The sequence below is a fragment of the Ruditapes philippinarum genome, unplaced genomic scaffold, assembly GCF_026571515.1.
Source record: "Ruditapes philippinarum isolate M1 unplaced genomic scaffold, ASM2657151v2 ctg264_1_1_1_1, whole genome shotgun sequence".
In the NCBI taxonomy this organism is placed as follows: domain Eukaryota; kingdom Metazoa; phylum Mollusca; class Bivalvia; order Venerida; family Veneridae; genus Ruditapes; species Ruditapes philippinarum.
In genome coordinates, this window is record NW_026860475.1 from 106775 (window position 1) to 131001 (window position 24227).

The following is a 24227-nucleotide window of genomic DNA, read 5'->3' on the forward strand; positions in this document are numbered from 1 at the left end:
TCAATCATGATTGACTGAAAATCACAGCAATACAAAAAACAAACCCGACAATAATTAGAATTAACTGTAGGGGTGTCATAATAAGTCGAATATAAAAATCCCGATTAGGCATATTGAAATAAATATCATATTGTTTATCTACTCACCACTAAAGAGGATTGAAAAGCGTTTGAACGAACGTTTGGAATTCAGATTTTAGTTTTCATCAAAAGAATACTGAACTTTTATAAAGGTATGTAATTTCTTCTTGACTGTTTGAACATGTTTTACATAATCTTATTTATTTTTTTCCAAAGATTCACGATCTTCTTGAATAACTAATTTTCAACAAATAGTATGAACAGATATCATTTATTGCATTAGAAAATGTATAATTATTTATTTCTATCAATATATTATGATCATGTGATCAACAGTAATTCTAATGATAACTTCTTTTAACAGATTCAAACAATGAATGCTACAAACACTACCATGACGACAACATCTTTGTATGACGGACACACTACATCATTCTATCATATCGTCATTTCCGGTGTTATTGCCGTGTACAGCATTATTTCACTATATGTCTTCATAAAGGCTTCAAGAATTGCAACAAACATACGGTGCTTATGTAGCAACATAATTTGTCAGAACATTTGTTTTCTCACTATGTTTGCTATTCACAACATGGAAATTGATTCACTAAAGTATTTCTCACGCATTACAGAACAAAGCATAACATTTCAGTTAATAGCTACCGCAGGCTTTTCTGTTGAGAGACTTATAGCCATTAATTCGCCATATGAATATTGTAAATATTTCAAAACTCCTTACGTGAAGGTGTTTATTGTACTACAAGTCCTTTTGAATGTATCAATAATTTGTCTCATTGTGGGCACAGACTGGTGTCATGAACAAGACGTCACTGATTGCTGGGTGTCGTCATCAGTAAATGTAGCATTAACAGCCATATGCTTCTTCTGCAGTTGTAGAGCATTGGTCATTTTCAGAAAGACTTCATTACGAGTGCATGTAGCGTCCATTAACATTACACGCAAGATAAGGAACATAAGCAGGGCAAAAGCGATACTATCCGTATGTTGTCTTTTGTCCGTTGTACTCCACGTTCCACTTGTTGTAGAAAGCATGATACAAGAGTGCAAAGAAGTACACATAGAACATCTGTACACCGTACAATTTCTGTTGCTGAACTCCGCTATTGATCCCTTGATATACTTCTGGAAATTTCGAGAATGCCGTCTGCAAGGACTGACCTATCTATCCCTTGTATTTCCTTCAAGATTCCTGCAAGAGAGAGTTCAACAACGACGTATTTCTGTCTTAGAAATACATGTAATACAAAAAAAAAACAAATCTGCCTCAAAATGAAAATGTAACTTATTGCTAATGACATGTATTTCTGTGTCTTGAAAAATGACTGTGGTACAAATGGAACTGTTATAACATTTTTGTCTTAAAATGTATACATATGGCTGACCTCTTGTGTTTATGAAATATACACCAATCTTTTATATTATTTTTATTGTTGCATCGGTTAAACATAGCGCATATTGAACAAAATTTATTGAATAAGTTAAATAAAATGTATTTTATTATGTTAGTCAGTTGCTAGCGTAATGTTATTTTATTCAACGAGCTAAAATATATAAAGAAATTAGTAATGAAGATACACAAATATAATAAATTTATTATCACATCAAAAAAAAGAAAACAGTGAACTATCAAAATTAATTTTCATTGACGCGTATGAAGTTTAACGTTAACATTTAGCGCGTCTTTACGCTATTCCCGTGACCTGGAAATGACGCAGGGTATGTGATAAAGTTATGTTACTTATATAATTATGTATATTTCTCATTTTAAGATTTGTCGTTTATTTAAGTGATAAAGAATCATGAATAAAAAAAGCACACGTGTCAATTTGTGAGTATAGTCTTTCATTAATAATCCTAATAATTTTAAAGGAGTAGTGCAAATAGTTTCATCTTATATAAAGATAGATAGTAAACTTGAACGAGCTACTCTTGGTAACAAATGAGGTACACTTTTTACCAGATGTATTTTTATTGGCTTTGCTCCTTTGTTTGGTATACATCTCATTGAAAAGTGCTTGTTTATATGCAAGAAATAGTTAGTATTGCTTTGTCGCGAATTTTACAGAAATTTTCATTACAACATATACTTACCTATTCCAAGACAACGTTTTTCAGAACGTGTACTATATGATTAATGGAGGCAATTTATTCGTAAATATTCAGAAGATTGGTTAAAATATCGACAAGTATAAGGATTGCCTTTGAGTTTTTTTGTAATTTTAACAATAAGGACCTAGTCATATATGTTTACTAACTGAAGCTTTTATAAAAAAGGCCGAAAAAGTGTTGTAAAAAAGTAAACCAATGTATCCCGTTCTCTATGTCAATCTGCAAACTGTTTGCTTCAGATTTTGAGTTTGACGAACCATTTTGCATCTGCAGTAAACAGGCACACATATTTTTACAACCAGTTAAGTCTATATATAGTGCACCTATGGTTGCTTTATTTAAAAATTGAGGCAAAATATGTGTACTTTGATCACTTTAAGACCATTTTGTGTAACATCTGGTTTTTATTAATGATAATAAATAAAATTGGTCAAAATAAACATGTTGAAAAATGTTGATTGCAAATCTAAATCAAAACATTTTTTTTCTTTTTTATCATAAGCGCCATGAATGTTGCTACTGGTTGCAACTGGTTTTTAAAAACATATGTGATTAAAACAAAGATTAACGCAGAGCGCAGTCCCCACTGCAACCCTAGCCACACTGGCAGGCGTCATAATAGGCGTCGAACACAAAAAATGGGAGAGGGAAAATAGGCTGGGAAAGGAGAAACGGAAAGGGTATTGCGAACAATTGCTACAATTATCAATTTTATAAAAAAACTATACGAAATACAAAACCGAAAGAGCTTATACAATATTTGATTTAAGGGACAAGGATGTACTGAAAGGGAATGGGGTAGGGGGTGTATGAGGAATAAGGGGAAAGAAATATTACCATTGAAAACAATTGACAAGATATGACATCACCGGATTGAACTAGAACAATACAGTTCAAAAGGCTTTAAGAACTGTAAAAACAACATTTGCCTTCACTTGCGTCCGTCAGATGTTATCAAAAGAAGAGTACGTAATGTCAACTATAAGAGTTGAACGCTTAAATTGAAAAGTTATATGTATATGGAAGTTTCCTGATACTAATACAATCAGGGAAGAAGTTCTTCTATATAGATCTATTTATATTGTGTTTATAACTCAATTTCCTGGTCTGAAAAAGCTCATCAGCATCTGAGAATTTTCACAAGTAATTAGTGACATTATTAACCAAACGCTGAGCTTCCATTTCTTCTATACAAAACTCTGAAATAACCTATGCAAGAACTCAAAGGACGCCCAAAACGGCAAACTTAAAAATGGTGTACTCCCGTTTTGATTGTGCCTGTTTATGGACGGTAGTAGTAAATGAAATCTACCGTCTTCGCCACAGCCACATTAGCAACGGCTTATTCAACATTTGATTATGAAGATGGTGAAATTTTCACATGTAAGAATAAAAAGTATGAAAGGTAATTAATAGTCATGCATGAGATTTGGACGGTTAGAAATTTTATACCCAGTGATTATATTTCTAAAACTTGAAACTTCTTTCTTGTATATACATGCATTTTAAATATGGCAACAAAATCAGCTTTTCACTCTCCTGCTTGACAAGCAGAAAACAAAATTGTAACATTTATCTTGGTAGCGGTATCTCAGGGAAAAACGATCTAAAATTTAAACACAATACCCAATGAAACCAAGGAAACGATTGGACGACAGTCACATTCATCCCGTCCAATACCCTACTTTGGTGGAGAGAATCAGTCAAGATTCACAAAGTTGTATTGATTTGCAAAATAAAGAAGAAGAGAAAACAGAACCCGTAAAGAATGCCAAATACGACATAGTTGAAAACATATTGCAGGCTCGGCTTGATAGAGCCTGTTAATGGACGATCTTAGATATTTAAGAACATCTTAGACCATTCCAGAAACAGTTTCCTCTGAACGAATGTTACGTGTCACATCAAAGGTTGAATGATAACCGCCGTATGAACACATCTGCAGATGTTTCTGAATTAAATCTTTCATCATTTTTATGTTTAAACGCCGAAATCTGCTTAGGCGGGAGCTATGGGGCTTGGACGGAAATGCTTTTTCTAGTATCGTCCATGAACAGGTAATCAAAGCCTGAATTATTTCCGATTTTGTCGTTTTAGACTTTGTTTAAGCATTATGCTTTTTTTTCATTTTTACTACCACAAAACAACGAACAAACAAGACTAGATACGTAAGAAGCACATGCTGTAATTATTATGATTAAGAGCAATTAAACCAGGTTTTCAGATCTTGAATTTACGCACCCCTTTGCTGAAGCAATAAATTAACATGTAGTACTTGGTTCTAAAGAGTTATATTTAAACCATAGAGACCACAAGAATAACGTTGTTATGATTGCCCTGATTAACTTCATAATTCAAAGTTTGTCTGTAGTTTTCATTGAACAACAGTTTCATGAACTTTTGACTTTCCTGTTTGTATTTTTGCTGAAGATTCTGTAATTAAATTGAACTATATACATATAGATGTTAAAATAAATCACATATGTAACAGAATGTTTTGTTTTACTTTATTTTCACCTCTCTGTAAATGGCATAGTAACCTTGCTTAAAACAGCTCTCTTGTAAGTATATACATTTACTTACGGTTTGTTTCTACAAATGATCGAACTATCTTTATAGATCTAATTCTATACAGTTCTACTAAATGTTTTCCGGGATCCTGATAATTGTGTTACCCGACCTACCTCCAGAGCACTTTAAGTACTCATCACAGTTTTTATTATTACACGTTGTTTAATCACATAAAATTCCGATTATCTTTTTCGCTAGGTGACGTAGTTATGAAACGTCAGTTAGGATACTAAATATGATTTTAATAAGATTGCCCGTCTTCATTGCCCATAGCCACAGCGAGTATTAAACTCGGTACTCTCTTGAAACAGTACTCTTTGCACTGTTCATTATCTGCTTAAAAAAATCTGCTAAAGACAAAAATCAAATTAAAATGAATGGAGAAATTTCCTGTGAAAAAGTAGTATACCACGTAACACTTTAATGCGTTTGCTAAGAGTTTTTTTTTTCTTCATAATATGTCTAGGTTTTTAATTACTGCATGTCCATACTAAGCTACACAATATCGAATTATGTATTTTTTAGGATAGCTGTTATTTACAGTTGGCACCAGAAAAAAAAAGAAACTTTAAATAAATTAAATTGTGGGCATTTTTTAAATTGTCATTAATTGCACTGAGGGTAAGTGATAATTTTAAAGGAATCGGGTGTATTCTTTTGTATCCTGGTTCTGATTCAATATTGCTCATATTATTACATATCAGATGTTATTTTGGGTGGTAGGGCTTAAATATAAATTGTTGTCAGTCTTTATTATTTGGAGCAGTGAATGCAAACTGTAAATTTCTTCAATGTGAGTATGTCATATTTTCTGAAACAAATGCTGTACAACTTGTTAACTGCTTGTGTAAAATATTTTGAAATATTTTGTTTCGTAATTTGGACATACTGAACTTCAAAATAGCTTAATAGTAAGATTATTATTTAATGATGCAAAGTTTATGGACCGCTTATTTGATATTCACCGAGGCCGAAATGAGTGTCTTCGACGGGTCAGTTGCACTTGTATATGCTTAACATGCTGGCGTCTGTATGTCTGTATGTGATTCCTTTCAATGTGTTGCAGTCGGTGTTGATACGTTTTCTAGATAAGTAAAGTGATTTTTATGGTACCACCTATTTATATGGATATTTAATGAAAAGTCAGACAGTGCTTATTGGTTACAATTATGACTACGTGTTAACTCAAAACAAAGGTTTCGGCGCCATGTGACATAAACTGTGTTGACCGTAAAGCCAAACGAAACAAAAAGTTTAAAAAAACAAATGAAGACTTGACATCGCAAACAAACGAATCAAGGTTTGACATCGGAGATCTAAAGCCTTCTGGTATAAGTAAATTTTCAGCATGTTACAGAAATAACAATATTTACGTTCACCTTCATGATGATAATGGATCAATGTAAAATGCCTGCCTGTTGTATGTTATCATTACAATAACCATGCGAACTATCACCCAAGACTCGGGTTATTTTTTGTAAAGAAATGCGTTTATTAATATAGTTATTCAAGAAAAGCCTTAAAATTATAATTTTTAAACTAATTTTAGGTTGCGCTGTGAATATTACGGTTCAGTTAAAAACATAAGATGCACATGCCCATGTGATTAAAAACCATAACTTTTCAAATCTAACCAGTCGCTTACAAGATGAAGGGAAACAGTCCAAAAAACTGTATAACCGGTTCCTATTCTACAATATCTTAAATTTTTATAATGCCAAGTGTGTTTTTCATCATTAATACTTGCACTGATAATTCATAGTGTCGTTAAAACCGGATAAACTGTTATCACTCTAGAATTACGATACACTTCTATCTGATTACATTTTTTAACAAACAGCCTTGTATTAATAACTTCACTCCTTTCACAAATACGGTATGGGACCTTAGCATAGGAACTCTTCAGTTATTATTATAATAACCTCGAATTTAATGCGGATTGAAAGTAGTTTTAAATCTCTGATAATGTATAATGAACGTATATATTTGACATTCAAAGGTAAAATTATGATTAAAAAACGATATTTCATAATCAATTTTAAAATGCCCACTGATGGACACTATAATACAAATCTGAATAATGTCTGCAGGATGATATTTTGTATTTTTCTGTTTCTTCAACCATTAATATAAGCACGGTTTATATTTATATCTATAGTTTTACTTAATTTAGATGGCCTTTTACTCGATACATTGGAATATTCTTCGTCAACAACTCCCAGCATTAAAGTATTATATGTTTACATGCGTAGGTTGTACTTAAATACCGTATCCGTTCTGTATATTCTTACTATTGTGTTCGTGGTCCCTTTCCGAAGGTTGGCGGAAAAGGCCGAGAAAAGATGCCATTTGGGCGAATTGTAAACAATTATTTGAAGTGCATACTGGTAATCCGATCGATATTAGATAATATATTCAACCTATTATTTTCCGAAAATCAGTTCCGATAAATATATTTTGTACATAGATCCTATCCACTTTTTTACTTTTTAATTAATAACTATTAAACATAACTAAAACACTTTCGTCGTTTATTATTATTAAGAAATAAACTATTGGTTAAATGCATATAACATGAAACGCTTTATAAAGAAGATAGGCTTTAACTATGAGGAACATGCATTTTGAACTGTGTCGTAACAATATTGATTTTCAAAGCGGACGGAAAATCCAATGTTCTATATTTGGATGAGCAACGATTGATTAGATCGTGTCGCACGCCAGCGGAATGACTGAAAATGATATAACACCTTTAAGGTAAGTCATTTACCATGTTTGTTAGTTTTTTAATTGAATCCGGCTGGTAACACAGACGTTCGGCACATCTGTCTTGCCAATAATGGTCAAATTATCATAAAATAATTTTGATCATGATTAAGCACCATTTTACTATTATATAATATATATATTGACAAAGTGTCGAACGTCTGTGTCTGGTGAGTTGGATCGTGTAGTTGATCTTTTATGGTATATAATAAGTCGCTAACACGGTCATATAAATATATGCACATGTAATTAATGAAGTATCGAGGAATCGACTTTCAACCATAGTTAACTATGAGATTTTATCATTTAAGCTATATCTCCTTTTAAATCTAAATAGCCATATTGAGCGGAAGTAATTGATTTGCATTGTTACAAGTAATTGAAACGTCGTGACAGAGTAATTTGGCATAGCTTAATGCCTGATTAATACCTATTTCACTACATAAAGTTACACAATTAAGAGTACCAGTATTTCAATGTCGTTTTAGCAAAATCTTGTCTACTATGCAATTTCTGCCACCTTGCTACTTGGCATTTTTCCAAAATGGGCGTTTCACGATGGCTCCAGTCGTTGAATGAATTACAGTGCCTTGCAAGCAAATGTTAGGCTAAAGTGAGATAATCAATCGCAATCAATGAATATTATCATAAGAACAAGAAATAAATCCAAAAACTGTGCCAAAGCTAAAATTCAAAGAAATTCCCAAAATGTTTTCAGATAGTCGGTAGATCTAGTATTACTGTAAAGACAGACATGAAGACAGCAGAAATTGTAAAAAAACAATTTTAGCCAAAGAATTAGTCATACATAAAGTTAGATCTTGTGCTAAAACTGCTGATAGGTCCTTAAACTAAAATAACACTTAACGTTATAATGTTATTTTTACAAATAAAGATCATTTATAATTATAAACAGCAATAAAACATGTTTTCATCTTTTTATCTTGTGTTATTATGATTTATTTCTAAGATGACGGCAATTTTCTTGCTAATTTGTTAAACTGAATGAAAGATATTTGTTTATCATGTTCATGTTGTCAAATATCCGTTTCTTAGAAAGGGTGACAACTTAGATATGCCGTATTCCTAACATAGGTATTAAAGACGCTAATACTTGTTTGCTGCTCCCCATTATGCGGATCCATAATTTTCTTGATTATGGTTATGGTTATTTTTGGGACATTATCGCAAAGTGGGGAGGAGCAACCGAGTATTAACCTATTAAAGTAAATAATAAGCTAATATATGTAAGACGGATAACAAAGTAAACGCTTACAATGAAGATTAAACATTGCAGTCAGGTTATTACTTAGTTACTTGTTGTTGTTTTTAGCTTCAAACTGTATACAAATGAAAATGTTATCACTGATGAACGAGTTAGACTGTACAGATAGCTGTACAATATGGTGCTCTAATGCGGCCATCGTTTATTCGCATCGGCGACTTCTAATATACTTTAATACGCAAAACCGACGAAATCATACTTTAAAGCGACGAGACAATACACCAAAGCGACGAGACGATGAGCCAAAGCAATGATGTTTACGGAAATGAGTTAATATTTATTTAATTAAGGAAAAATGATAATTCACTTATATAACTTTAAATTCTTATTATTTTTTTAATGTTTTTTTAGACATATATCATGGATACCCCGTTTTAACTAATGATGTATAAGTAATTAAAAATCACAAATGCATGGAAAATGTATTGTGGAATTCATTGATATAGGTACATTATTTATTGAGACGCAAAGATTATAGCATTCTTAAATATTTTTATAACCATATAAGGAACGCTGTGTTAAATAGCTGTTTAATGAAGATAAGTCCCTATCTGTTTAGACGCTACAAACAGCGGCGTTCCTTGCAGCGCCGCTCTTGTTGTTATTATCATGTGACAGCTAATAATAATAATTTTTCTTTCCTAGAAGGTTCTCTCGCCACATTAAATACCATTATTTCAGTAAAAAACATCAATATTCACCACGAAATATTTACAGATAATATATAATCAGGCACTTTGTTTATAGATGCAAATATTCTTTCATATGTATGCAAACATTTTATTTTCAGGACTAACTGTTAATGTATTATAAAAGGTAACTTTAAACAACCAACAATATGGAGAAGTCGCAACACTTTCATAGAGCAGTTGAACTAAATTTTTCTGTCGGCTCAGAATGTCTGCGTTCGCTAGTACAAAAATACCTTAGAGACAAAGGGGTAACATTAGTACAACACATTCAAGAGCCTCATGTCAGACAATGTCTTGGACAGTTGAAATTGTTTCCAGATCAAAAACAGATCTTAAATGGTCCAGATCCGCAACTGAATGCTATGGATGTATCTTTAATTATAATTTTACTTCTCTATACATTCCCTGGACAATTGACAGCAGCAGACAAGTCCTTTGTGGAGGGACTACGTGAAAAACGGAACGAATTGTCACATCAACCTAGAGCAGAACTCAATGATGATACCCTGTTCAAAGAGTCATGTCACTTTATACTTCAAATCTCTAAATCTATCGATTCAACATACAAAAAGAACGTTGTCAAACAAATAAATGAATTGCGAAGGCGGGAACTTGTTAACACGTACAGCAGTTTAGACAGGATACTTATTAATAATGACGTATACATTTTAAAGTTAGTAGAAGGCTGTTGTACAGAACAAGGTGAGCTTACTTTCCATTTATTCCATTTACTTTTTTTTTTTCAAATAATTTTTTTTTCCAAATTAATGAATTTCATTGTATTCTTAAATAAGAACTCATGGTATTCATGATCTAAATTAGTTATAATCATATCAGTTTCTCTTGTTTCAGAATATTATTGCATGGTTACATTAATACTTATATTTGTTATTTTATCTTATAAAGGGGACAAGGATAATGAGCTGCTGATTAAATTTGGCCTCACAAAATGGATTAAGCAACTATGTCGAGGGATAGACGCAGCGGAATTTTTAAATACTTTGAAAAGTCAGAACATTATAAGCAACCAAGAGAAAAGAGAATTTGAACAAGAGTACTCAAACGGGGGACAAATAAGGCGTCTAGTTCTTTACATGGTGAATTGTGCCAGTAAAGACAATCTGTACAAAATGTGTCGATGTTTGAGACAGGTTTCACCTCAACTTGCAGATATTGTCGAAAACTCTGAGTGTGACGGTCAAGAAATTGGTATTCCATGTTTGTTTACACCTCTATATAGATTACTTCTTTTGTATGACTTAATATGTTGGCTCTTTTTTTCTTTTTTCTTTTTGTTTTTTATTTTCTTTCTTTATGAATAGTAGGGTTTCTACTCTTTGATTATCTACTTTGTCTGAACTAATTTTGCTAACAAATGTTTTTATGTAATAGAAAAAAGACCTTGTTAAACTGATTATCGGTAGTGGAAATCTTTTTAAAATATAACTTTCTAAAATAAGTGTACTTTGAAAAAGAAGTTGATAAAATCAAACCTTCTGATGATAAAATTGTACAGATATGCCATATTTTGAGATTTTTTCTTTATATGCAGAGCGGTACTTGAACATGGAGGCAAAAGAAAATGTTAGAAAAGTTTTACAAAAAGCTTTGAAAATCTCTGTAACGAATGTATTCCAACAGAAGAAGTTCACATTTACGTAGAGGAAACCGTTGGAGATTTGGTCAACTTCGAAATTGTAAAGGATTGTTTACTAATCGAGTTTCCTTTTGTACATTACACGTCTCCTGACTGTAGGTAAGTGCCGTTAGTTTTTAGATTTCATATATATATAATGATGACGAACAAAATCACTGACTAGTTAAAAAAATAGCATATAGATTAAGCACATTGATTGGGCGAATTCAAAATCAAGTTAGATTTGAGAATTACTGATTCCAATATCGTTTAAAAACTGACCATTGCACACTTTATAACACAGTTTATTATATTTCGTGATAAGCAATATTTAACTTTTGGATGCCTAAAGGTTTTATGTGGACCACATTGTCAAATTTCTTAAACGATGAAAATTGTCTGCTGCAATCTTTTTATGTTTCTATATTAATCTAAGCAATATCTGCGCGATTTTGATCTGTGACAAAAAAATATTTCGTTGACAAAAATTAGCTGAATTCTTCCATTTAAAAGCTTCAGCGGAGTGACATGGAAAAGAAATTTAACGACAGAAATTGCAGTAAGCGAAACAGGTAAGTTCTATTGATGGGTTTATTCATTTCTTGTTCTTTATATGTCATAGATTTATTTGTAAAATAGAAATGATGCATGTCGTGAAAAGTTCAATATCTAAATGCATATATCTTTAGTAAGTTTTGTTATTTGATAAAATATTGAAATTATTTTGCTTAATTATTGAAGCATTATAAAACTTCCTTCGTTTTAACGTATTATCCATATAAGGGCAGTTTTGAGCAAGGCTATATCTGAATATTCATATTACCTTACTGTTTCAACAGAAAAGGAACCTAATTTTCATGAACTTTCTTGCGAGGAATTCGCAGATTATATCGGCAAGTATTTTAACAAACGAAGGGCAGTACTGGAAGATATACTCCGAAATGCAATACTTGATGAAAGTTTATCAGCAACAACTTTCGTAGCAATGACTCAAGAACAAATGGAAATAATATTTACGCCATACTTGGGTTCAATAAAATATGGTGAAGGTATGAAGATGGATATGCAAATGATACAGAGTCAAATTAGAAAATCTGTCACTGAAGTAAATGTCAGCGAAGATTCTGTAAACGAAACTTTAAGAATATTTGACTCACCAGTTGGGAAAAAACAGTATAAGATTGCCGTAGTAAAAGCTTCGACAGGCAATTTACTTATTCCTCGACATGAATTTGTAAACGTGTCACAGTATAGAAAACACTTTATACATTTCATCACAAAGGATGTTCTTCAGTTTACTGCTGCTTGTATGAACGGTAGGCAGAATGGCACAATCCATTTCGGAATCGTACCGTTACAGAACGGATTAGGCAAAATTATAGGGATTCCAAAAAACAGCTTCAACGACATCAATTTGAATGAAGAAATAACAACAACACTTACTACATGTTTTGGGGAGAATGTTTCAGCTGCAAAACAATGTATTCGTCCTGTTCAGATAGTTCCAGTCGAGTCAGGTACCTATGTTATAGAAATTGATGTGGTACCGTTTTCTTGTCATTTAAATCCACAAATGTTTTATATAACATACCCACCAAAAGGCTGTCAATGTAGGAAGTACTTTATGTTCGACAGCAATGAAATTGTTACCGTTAGTAACACAAAACTTGACGATGTGTGTGATGCTTGCGTAAAGTTATTAAAACATAGAGAGTATTTGGAGGATAATGCATTGGTTGATGAAAAGAAGGGATATGGTATTCAGAGCAAACTGAAAAAGTTGTTGACAAGAGGTAATAGATACGTGAAGGATGAACTTATTCCAATTATTATTTCTGGGCGCATTTCGGGTAGCGCAAATGAAATGGAAATTCGACAAAAATTAGATATTGATAGAGTATTCTCTTCTGCAGAGCTTGTTCTTGACTTTGATTCATCGATTAAACTTCGTGATAAAGTTGAAGGTAGTAGATCCAAGTTTTCCAAGTTTTTAGTTAAAATAGCTGAGAACCTTTCAGAAGTGGAGCAAAAGACACAGATGCTTGATAAGGCTGACCCGGCACCACCTCTTCTAACATGGCTATACTGTAATGGCAATGACGAAATACAGTCACCACCTTTTCGATTGAGAGAATGGATGAGAGAACGATCTAATGGAATAAAAGCTTCCCTTTGCAAACAAAGAAAAATGATACCAAAGGACAGGGGAATTTTGATTTTTTTAGTATTTGATACCCCGATGATATATCAGGACCCTTTGTTTGAAATAGCAAGAGATGCTTTACTCTTTACATTCAGAGGAGAGTGCCTCATTATAAGCACCACAAACGAGCACGTAGCGTATCTTAAACAGGAAGTTTCCCGAACGCTTGACGATTCCGCTTTGGAATCGTGTTTCGTATCGGGTCTAGTCTGGGATGAAGTTTCAACGGTTATGAAGTCTGTATTTCGTGTAAACGAAGATGTGGTCTGCCGCCTTCCCTGTAGTAATGGACATTTGGTAGAAATGACTGCGAGAGAAAAGGGCGAGCTTAAATTGAGCGATATAGAAATACTCAGTGGAGAACAGTGTATTATGGAAGAGGAAACAATGGGCGATCATGATAGAAAAGCAAAACGACGAGAGTCTCAAGAGTTGTTTTACAAAGGAGGCTCAGTGTCATGGTGGAATTTCTATTACAGAAATCAAGTTGGTAAACGAGATCAGTTCGAAACACATAAAAAGGAAATCAAAGAATTACTATCAAATGATAAAGGTGATGACATAGTGGAAATTCACGAGATTGAACACCACCCTGGTGCTGGGGGAAGCACTCTTGGTCGACATTTACTTTGGGAATTTAGTCAGTTCAAGGGTGATCCTGATTCAGCCTATAGATGTTGCGTAGTACACACTATTACAGAAGAAACTGTTGCCCAGTTAGACAGATTTCGAAGCTTTAAAGATATAGATGATACAAGGCCTTTCATTGTTCTGATAGATAATGAAAGTGAGGAAAGTATTATATTGTTGAAAACAAATCTCTATGAGTTAGCATATAAAATGGCAACCCCTGGCAAGCTGTTTTGTTTACTCATTCTTATAAACAGAATGTCGATAACATATGAGAAAAGACGAGGAAAACATCTCTTAAAGCATCAACTAACATATAGGGAGAAAAACTGGTTCGAAGACAAATTCGAAGAAATGGAAAGAAAAAATGACTATGATGTGAACACCCTGATTGCTTTTAACTGTATGCGTAATTCTTTTGATGAAAAATATATTCATGAAACAATACAAAGGATAATGCAAGGGATTACGACGTCCGAACTCGAGGTTCTTAAGTGTCTTGCGCTTATAAGTAGTTACGAAAGTGACACTCCGATACCCCAAAATATATTTGACAGAATGATGAATAAGGAGTTTGATTTAGAACTGATAACTCGGCAACCTTTTGGAATAAAACACCACATCAAAGAACTAGACAGACTTGCAAAACAAACACCAAAAACATGGAACGTAAACCTTACAGATGCAATGCAGCTTTTATTGACTAAGCGTGATCATGAATCATTTTACCACAGCGGAGTTTGCATAGTATCCAAGCTTCTAGCAAAAGCAGTTCTATTTCATATCATGGACACAGAGAATATTTCGCTAGAAGAAGTTGTTATCTACGTATTAGAACTTGTTGAACAACAGATGTCAGAGTCAAACCCGATGTCGAAGCAATTTGTCAGAATCGTTTGCAGCTTGTTTAAGACCAGACAGCCTCTTGATGGTGAAAAAGGGGAAGCAAAGCTAAAGTTTTCTGATTTGGTTCTAGAACTTGAACAAACGATGGAGACAGAAAAAGATGATGACGCAAGACAAAGAGTTATTCGCGTAATGCAGCGATGTGTTGACATTACTGACGATGCAATGGTTGGTCAACAACTTGCTAGATTCAACATTCATATCAAGGAGTTTGAAGCTGCTGAAAAAGCTATTTTACGGTCAATCAGTAAAATACCACAGAGTTCTTATCTTCTTGATACACACGGACAAATATTCAAAAGCAAAATGGAATATATGTTTGAATCTTCATTACGTATAGACGGCAAAATTCCAGATGATACAGCTGCAGCTATAGTTGATAATGCTTTTACAGCCATACTTAAGTTTAGAGAGGGGCAGTCATTGGCCATTAAACAAGATGAAGACAAAAACTGGATATGTTTTCGCATGGAAGTGATTACTTGGCTTACTCTCTTAGAAAAATTCTCAAAATTTTCATGTTACTGCGACAGAAGAAATTTCTTAAATTTCTTAAACGATGATAATTTTGAGATTAATGGCTCCTCCTTTGAAAATATTGTGGCTTTATGTCCTACACTTGATGGAATAAGATCCGGACGAGAAGAACAAAGGCATGTGGATACTTCATTACGAAGTCTACAGGAAAGATTTTACCAAGTTAAGCATCATCTATATCCTATACATTCCGACAAAGATGTACTTTTATTAAAACTACGAGAAAGATTTGAGCGGTTTTACGGAACTACATATAGTACATCACGCTATAAATTCCTGTATGGAATCGGTCTTAAGCCGCTGCAACATGCAAAAGAAAAGGATCCTGACGTTTTAGAAAAACGTGTAAAGGAAGCAGAAGAGAATCTTAGAAACAAACGTTTATCAGAAGTGGATGAAAGAGATTTCCTAGTTTATCTCGGAACAAAAATTATTACACTGTCAAATCTAAATGAAAGAGCAGAGGAGTTACAGGAGGAAGAATATACCAAACTCTTGAAATACAGTAAATATCTGGTAGATATGCAGACTCCAAAAAACACATCAAATAGGCCTTACCTTGAGTCATACCTATACTATGCTATGCTTCACTGGCCTTCAAGGAATAGACTGGAAATAAATCCAGAGAACTTGTCAGGTCCTGTCACATACTTAGAAAAAATGGGAAATTGGGAGACGGCATACGACGAAAATTTCTTTCTAAAATCTAATGAACAGATTAAGAAAAACAGACCAAAGAATTATTTTGCACTTGGTAAAGGATCTCCTGGAAATGACATTATTGACCTCGAATCAATCAGACGACAATGGAAGGAAATGAAAAAGGAAAATGGCCGAAGTCGTAGGCCAGTTTTCAGAGATAACTTTTGGAAAGAAGGATTTGTTGTTGAGCGGTTAGAACGACTTACTGGAATCGTTGATGGAACAGGGCACCAAATTTTACATAAGGTAGCCTAAAATTTACTTACCGAATTCGATAAAATAAAATAATACGTTTTTGAAGTTTGCACAAGCTGATTTTACATTTATACTAGTATTTAATACGTAATGGTTCTTTCTTGAAAAATTGTTATACAATACGATTTCCGATACCCACAGTATATTTCACTCGTGTATGAATCTGTTTTCATTTGTCTGCTAGTATATGAGTGTTAATTGGTTTTAATAACACAGGTTGAATATTCACAACATGGGACACAAACATTTAGGATAAAGACGTATTACCCATGCAGCCAACACAGTAATCGACCGGTGACCTTTGTTTTAGGGTTTACTTGGAGAGGACCAACGGCATTAGATGTTGATGAAAAGGATCGCGGTGGTATGTAATGTTTTAATATCATAATACATGTAGTTTTATTAAATATGTCGATCAATAAGTAATGATAAATGAAGTCTGGAATTTCTTATATGTTGTTTATATTTATTAAAAGGTTTTAAATGGATTTACATTGTATATATAGTTTTTTTTTCGTCGAATAGGGCAGAGAATTGAGACGTTTGTATCTGTTTTGGACTTTGATGACCAGCCAAGTAGCATAGAAACTGTTGCTGGAAATGATGATGAGAAAGACAACAATCGTGTTCAAGGTCATATACAAGGTGCTTGTGGTGGAACAGAAGAAGTTGTTAGAGATCATATACAAGGTGCTTGTGGTGGAACAGAAGTAGGTGTTATAGATCATGTACTAAGTGCTTGTGGTGGAACGGAAGATGGTACTGTAGATAATTGTAAGGAGAAAGAAAACGCAAGACACCGAGAAAGCGTCGATGAATATAAATCGGAAAAAGGTAACATACGATGACTGATTATTGTATTTACTTTCAAAGTACAAACATGTTTAAAACATTGTCTTGAAAATACTTTCAAAGTTTGTTTTGTTTAATAATGCAGCCGTCTATGATGGTTGTGATGATTTAACATACTGTTTGATAGTTTAATACCTTAGTAAAATCCCAAGATACATCCATATACAATCATAGGAAATAATACTTCCATCATGTAAACAAAACAGTGTCCATAGTCATTAAATATTGAGCAGTTGCATGAATTAATCATACGTTATGTTGTTGATACAATTATCTTCAATTACTTCGTTAGGTCTAGCTAAAATAAACTCCCAAGGACAAAACAAGCGACCGCCATGGATGAAACCTGGTAAAAGACGAAGACATAGAAGGAAATAAGAGTTTAAATAAAGACGATTGGTATGGATAAAGTCATCAACGTGAATTCGAATCGCCATGTGTAGGAATTTTGACACAATTCAATTTGTCAAAGTGACATGTGTTATCTATTCTTCATAGAAATATTTTGTTGTAATTGATTATTTATTTATAAATACTAATTAGCTGGGTTTTTTTCTTTCTTTTTTTCTAACAAATATGTTTTAACACTAGTCAAATAGTATTCATTTCACACAATATTAATTGTTGCTTACACTAAGGTTGACTAGTATGTCGTTATACAAGGTGATATTGTATCAATGGTATTCTTTTTAATTTCGATATATCTGTCAATGTCAAACATTATTTTCGATATCTGTAAAAAGTTTATTCTCAATCCTAACAGGAGTTCGTAGTGTTTAATAATTGGCAATTTTATCACCATAAACACGATCAGGTTACTAAAATCACTCTTAATTGAATGTGTTGTTTGATAGACTACTAGTGATTATTGTCATTGAAAAAAAAATATTTTTGATAGTTTTTTTATACGGTCAGTTGCATGTGCATTAAAAAAATGCTAGTTATAACACGGTCATTTGCATGAACAAAATGCCATTTAGGTAATAGGATGCCCTTTATAACTGAATGCTTATATTATGATGAATAGTTATGATTTAGTTTAAATTCAAGGTTCCACTACTAGTTCATGATGTTTTTTTGTGATTATCTTTGTCATAAACTCTCATCTACATTTTTCCATTCCATTTGATATTTTGATGTTTTTGGTTTTGTATTGTTTCTGTTTTTATGTTATGTTTTATGAAATGAGTTGTAATCTTCAGGAACACGATATGTAGATCTACTTATACGAGTACATGTAATAATGTTTTACAAACACGTATTGTGTTTCAATATTTTTACTTACAGATATAAATATCTCAGTAACATATTGGAACTGAATTTTAAAGTATAATCATCGCTATATATGTCAATCGCCATCTTTGCGAAATACTTTTTCGTTGTTTTGTGTTTCTCCTCAGTTTTAATACTCTGAGTTACGGCGTGCATGCTCTATGTTGAGGCGTTTTTGCTGTGCTCAGAAGTACTAGTACTCTGTGTTTGGGCATGCTCTGTGTATGCTGTTTTGAAGTATACACTTTGTTGAGGCTTGCTCTGTATTGTGGCATGTTTGTGCTTGTTGAGATGTACTCTGTGTTGAGACATTCTTTGTGTTGTGTTTAGGCATGCTTTGTGCTGAGGCATCTATGCTCTGTGTTACGGTATTCGTTGTGGTGTGTTGAAATGTACTAAGTGTTGAGTCCTGCTTTGTGTTGAGGCATTTGTTGTGCTGTGTTGAGGTGTACTGTGTTAAAACTTACTCTTTGTTGAGGCATGCTCTGTGTTGTGATGTACTCTGTGTTTAGATTTGTTCTGTATTGAGGTATTCTTTGTGCTGTGTTGAGGTGTACTCTGTGTTGAGGCATGTTGTGCATTGAAGCAGGTTGTGTGTTGAGGCAAGATCTCTGTTGAGGCATGCTATGTGTTGAAGCATGTTTTGTGTGTCGGATATCTTATGCGTTGTATGGACATGCTGTCTGTTGTAGTGACATAACAGTGCTGTGTTACGGTATATGGGCTTATAGAGAAGTAATTGTAATCATTATTCAGTTATAAAACAGATAAAGATATACAGTATAGATATATAGATAGATAAAAAAAATTGCTGAACAAATGTTGTTATTGTTTAATAATGATGTCTCCCCTTACATAATTTTTTATTACAATTATTGACTTTATTTATTACACTTTCTGGGCATTATTTTATTTGTCAGAACAAGTTCTGCTATATATCTTAGCGTGATAATTGTTTTCGATACATGTTGCGTAATTTATTGGTTTTGATAATGAATCGACATGATGTCTCTCAATATGTTAGTATTTGTACTTTATAAGGAATCAAAATATTTTAATCAATACCTACTGCTATGTTGCGTTTTGTGTACGTTTCAGAGATGCATAATCTTCTGATCGTTTTTCATTGTCGGATACCCAAGGTTGGTTTTTTATTGATCAAATATATCAACATTATATTACAGTAGGGATATATAAACATACAACTTTTTAACAAATATAGTTCATACAGCTATTAATGTATTCAAAGTAGAAAACAGATCATATCATAAAAGAAAAAAAATACATTTTTACCCAGGGTTGATTAACATGTAACATAACTTAATGGTTTGGCTGCGGGTATCCGACCATGATCCTTTTTAATCGTTAAACAAAATTTGAGAGAGATACAGAACAAAACAGAAAATACTGTTTCACTGTAAAAACACGTTGTTTCAAAGGTAAAAGTACTTATTCATTGTGCTATATTTCCTTTAATTCTATGATTGAATTATAAATCACGTTGTATGTAATTTATGTTTATTGTTATCACACGGCATATAAGTGAATCATTAGGCATGATGTATATAATGAGTTAATCATTAATTAATGACTGAATCGTTAACTACGTGATATAAAATGATCAAATAATTTATTACGTGGATGTTTTAACCTTGTAGTATAAGCTAAGTTAATCATTAATTACGTTATGAAATTACAAGAAACGTTTAAACATAAAAGACAGAATGTCTGTCTGTCTGTTTAAACATAAAATGTCTACATGATAATACATATTTTATTTCTGTTTTTATATATTTTAAAAACCGTTTGAAATGTTTACTTTTCGTTTGATATTTTTGTTACGTTTTATCGTAAGTTGTTACTTGCCTGATTTGAATAAAGTTTTAAATAAACCATAGAGCATGTCTTATCCGATCATTATTGCAGCATATATGGGTAATTGTTACAATTTAAAATGAAGTTTGAAGAACTTGTGACGACGAAAAAGGAAATCGAAACTTGCATCCTGCGGACCAGCTGTCGATGCCCTTGCAAAAGCCGAAGGGAGTTGCCTTACAAAGTGTGAGGGCCGCCGATAAAGGGTTTTGAATGCATGGGCAGACGATGTGACGGCTTGAAAGGCAGGCACTTTGCTTGGCAACAACAAGCCTTATCTGACCTACCTCTTTATTATTGTCTAAGTTACTGAAAGCTCTCGGTCCCATTGGTCGTACAGTAAAATACTTTTGTGTTTAAATTTAAATCTCTTTTGCTAATACTCTGGATAAATAATCACCACTTCAAAATTAAACCTGCAGGAACATGATTGGTGATATGTTCTTAGTCCGTACTCGATAGCGAAAGCAACTTTTTGTGCCTGAACGTGCGGATGGTGCTTCATTAAAATGAACTAACTGAGCAACAACGTCCCCGAGGAACCATGGTATTCTGAATGAGTGCTAACTGGCAAACATAGCACCTTCTAAAATTATGACAGATATACTTCCATACTTAAATAGGTACAACATGCCTCAGAAATGACTAATTCTTTCTTTCTATAGAAATGGCAAATATGAGTTTTATAACGTTCAAATAACGCTTTTAGGGTATGTTAGATGCTTATCATCTGAAGAAACTAGCGCTGAATGTGAAACTATTTGTCACAAAAGTCGCAAAATGTAAACAAAGTAGTATTTTGACTTCCATACAAGATAATAAAGCACTATAATTGTAATAATTGCCAAAGAAGCAACAGAAGCAAAAGGTGGTTCATGCACCTGGCCAGTGAGTAACTATTTAGAAATTTTAACAGGACAGTTAAGCGAAAGAGCTGTTGAGAAAAAAAGAATAAGGAGTTCTGGGGCACTGTTGGCCCTTATTGATTGGCCTAATTTAACTAAGTACAATGGTACCGAAGGCGCCGCCATATTTGTTATGACTTTGCTCGAATATAAAATTGTACATGTATCTTAGAGAAGCGCAATGAAACAACCGATTTTATTATGATTGTTAGATTATAATATTTAATACATTAATTGCATAAGTGTTTTACGATAACTTTATAATATTAGAAAAATTATCGAAATTAAGCCTCAATTACAAATACTCATTACATGTGGAATACACCTTTGGTTATTATACTAATTGAACCGTATTGATGGGGAAAATATTCCGAACCTTATCTTGCTGCTGTTGACAACTGATTCTTCACTGCAGACTTTAAAAGCCGATACGTCAGTGCCACGTGATAAATCGGGCGACCCGGGTTCGATTCCCGGACGGCGCTGGTCACTTTCGTTGTGATTGATCATGAAATCCTTTCTTCGGTCATTCGCACTGTACCTTTGCTCTTGCATGTGCAGAAGTTTCAGTTACTTGCGAAAGTGAAGGCAACTAATACTGGTAAACTGCTTGACAGTCTGCCCAGGAAGGACTCGGTGGCTGAACTGTGCTCTGTAGGAGCACATTTGTCTCGGAGCACATTTGTCTTACGTAAGACCGATGCGGTCGCATCTGTCCCACATGAGACAAATGGGACCTCAAATATCTACCCCAAAAAACTTATTTGTGTGACAAATGTGCTCCGATCAAGTTTTTTAAGGGACAAGAAAGCACATTTGTCTCATGTGTTTTTAAGGGATAAGAAAGCACATTTGTCTCATGTCATTTTTATGAATTATTTGTCACATATTTCCCCACGGCAGAAATTCTTTTTTACAATCGAGGTTCGCCGTATTACCTCATGTCAATTGTAATCATCAATAGGTTTGCTTATGCTTTCTTTATGAAAACCTAAAGTAAATATTAATTATAATATCTCTAATTCAAGAAATTGATTGGCTTAACCTAAAGGCGTACACTGAAACATACTAAATCCCGTTCACGATGGTACAATGGTGACAGCGCGATGGCACGATGGTACGTTGATGAAAACACGATAGTGCGATGGTGAAAACACAACGGTACGATGGTGAAAAAGCGAGTGTACGATTGTGAAACAACGAAGGCTCGATGATGAAAACGTGATGGTACTATGGTGAAAGACGGTGTTACGATGATGAAAATACGGTGATACGATATGATGAAACTGCGATTGGATGATGATGAAAACGCAATATGTTTTTCTCAATCGTGACAGCGCATCATCGTGATTTCACCATCGTGCCATCGTGTTTTAATCATCATACCATCGTACCATCTCAATTTCACCTTTGTACCATTGTGCATAGCTGTCCAGGGAGACAAAAATGTTACTTATGTCCAAACAGAACACCGTAATCGGTTGATATTGAATGATATTATATCGTAACTCGTTTCGCATCTCGCCGAAATCTCGCGTCTCGCTTCGCATCTCGTTCGTCGACGTGAGACAAGAAATTGATTCCAGGTCATATACCGCTAAGTAGTATTCCCTTTATAGTCTACATAGAATCACTTAAAGGCCCATTATGCCTGAGAAATGCTTTTATTTGTATTCCTTAAAAGCTTTTTATTTTTTGGTATACATTTATAGCTCCAAAAAGGTTCTCATTGGCTAATTACCTGAAGCATTTTTTCATCTGCTGCTTTTTTGCAGTTTGTACACTTGAAGTGATTTATCAATTACTATGTTTACAATTTGCTACTTTTATATCACATCATTTCACATTTATCGGGTCATTTATTTGGGTTACAAGCATCTAACTACCTCAGAATACTAATAAATTCATACTTGCCCTATCTAAAGAAGTAAAAAATTATTCATTTCTGAAATCTCGTGGTACGGGATACTTCGACATTGCGAGATCTCGTGTTACAATATCGTGCCTCGCTTCTTGTCTCATTGAAAAGTCGCGTCTCGCCCGATTCTGAGTGGCCCGATATTCCTTAATTATGGCATCACCCGGATTATTTTAGAAACTCATGCGTTGTAAGTGCTTTTTTCAATGGCGGATCTGAAAGCCGCAATTCTTGGAAAATGACTATTTTTTCTACATATATTTCTGATGAAAACAAAATACGTGTGTAAATGTCTTCTTATTTTCTTCCATAGATCATTTAAGGGCCTCCGTGGCCGAGTGATTAAAAAAACCACAAGCCCCTAACCGCTGTAGGTTCGACACATACACGGGGCGTCGAACTATTCATGCGAGGATCCCGGTCAGGTTCCAAATGCGGAATACAGATCCGCGTGCGCATGTAATAGCTATCGCGTGCGCACGTAATTAATAAGAAAATTCTATGTCCCCTTTATGCCACCGTAGATACTACCTTGTTTTGCTAAGAATATTTCTAGTGCCATAAATCATTTATAAAACTTTAAGCATTTAATATAAACGTATCACTAATAACGATAAGAATAGACTTGCTGCATATGTGTTTAGGTATTGATGCTGCACTTGTAGAAATTTTCATTATGACATGCAGAACAGGGATATTTTTTAAGGAAGTTTTTGACTAACTGGAAGTCACTTAAAAACGGTATTATAAAAACAGAAAACACAGAACAATGGCTGGTTATTACCTTTTAAGAATTTTATGAAAAACTGTGAGACAAATGTGCTTCGAGTGTCCTTTCTATTGTGTGTCGAACACATCTGTCTCATTTCCAATTTGTCGCAAATATGAATGTTAACGAACACATCGGTCACACTTCGTGAGACAAATGTGCTCCGAGACAAATGTGCTCCTACAGTGCTCTGGTAAATTCAATGTGGCTTAATGCCGTGATCCGGAGTGAAAACTACCACCA

The 24227-nt window shown here is 33.7% G+C and overlaps 2 protein-coding genes across 2 annotated transcripts; both read left to right on the plus strand.

Moving 5' to 3' along the window:
* The first annotated feature begins 7424 nt into the window (after nucleotides 1–7424).
* On the plus strand, nucleotides 7425–11815 carry LOC132760213 (uncharacterized). The gene is made up of 5 exons (XM_060752131.1): nucleotides 7425–7538; nucleotides 9623–10226; nucleotides 10431–10733; nucleotides 11077–11280; nucleotides 11674–11815. Exons 2-4 carry the CDS (start codon nucleotides 9671–9673, stop codon nucleotides 11184–11186), a joined length of 969 nt encoding a protein of 322 aa, XP_060608114.1. The 5' UTR covers nucleotides 7425–7538; nucleotides 9623–9670; the 3' UTR covers nucleotides 11187–11280; nucleotides 11674–11815.
* A 4-nt stretch (nucleotides 11816–11819) lies between these two features.
* Nucleotides 11820–20414, plus strand: LOC132760212 (sterile alpha motif domain-containing protein 9-like). Its single transcript, XM_060752129.1, has 4 exons — nucleotides 11820–16384; nucleotides 16610–16757; nucleotides 16919–17227; nucleotides 17538–20414. Exons 1-4 carry the CDS (start codon nucleotides 12146–12148, stop codon nucleotides 17621–17623), a joined length of 4782 nt encoding a protein of 1593 aa, XP_060608112.1. The 5' UTR covers nucleotides 11820–12145; the 3' UTR covers nucleotides 17624–20414.
* Nucleotides 20415–24227: the final 3813 nt, after the last annotated feature.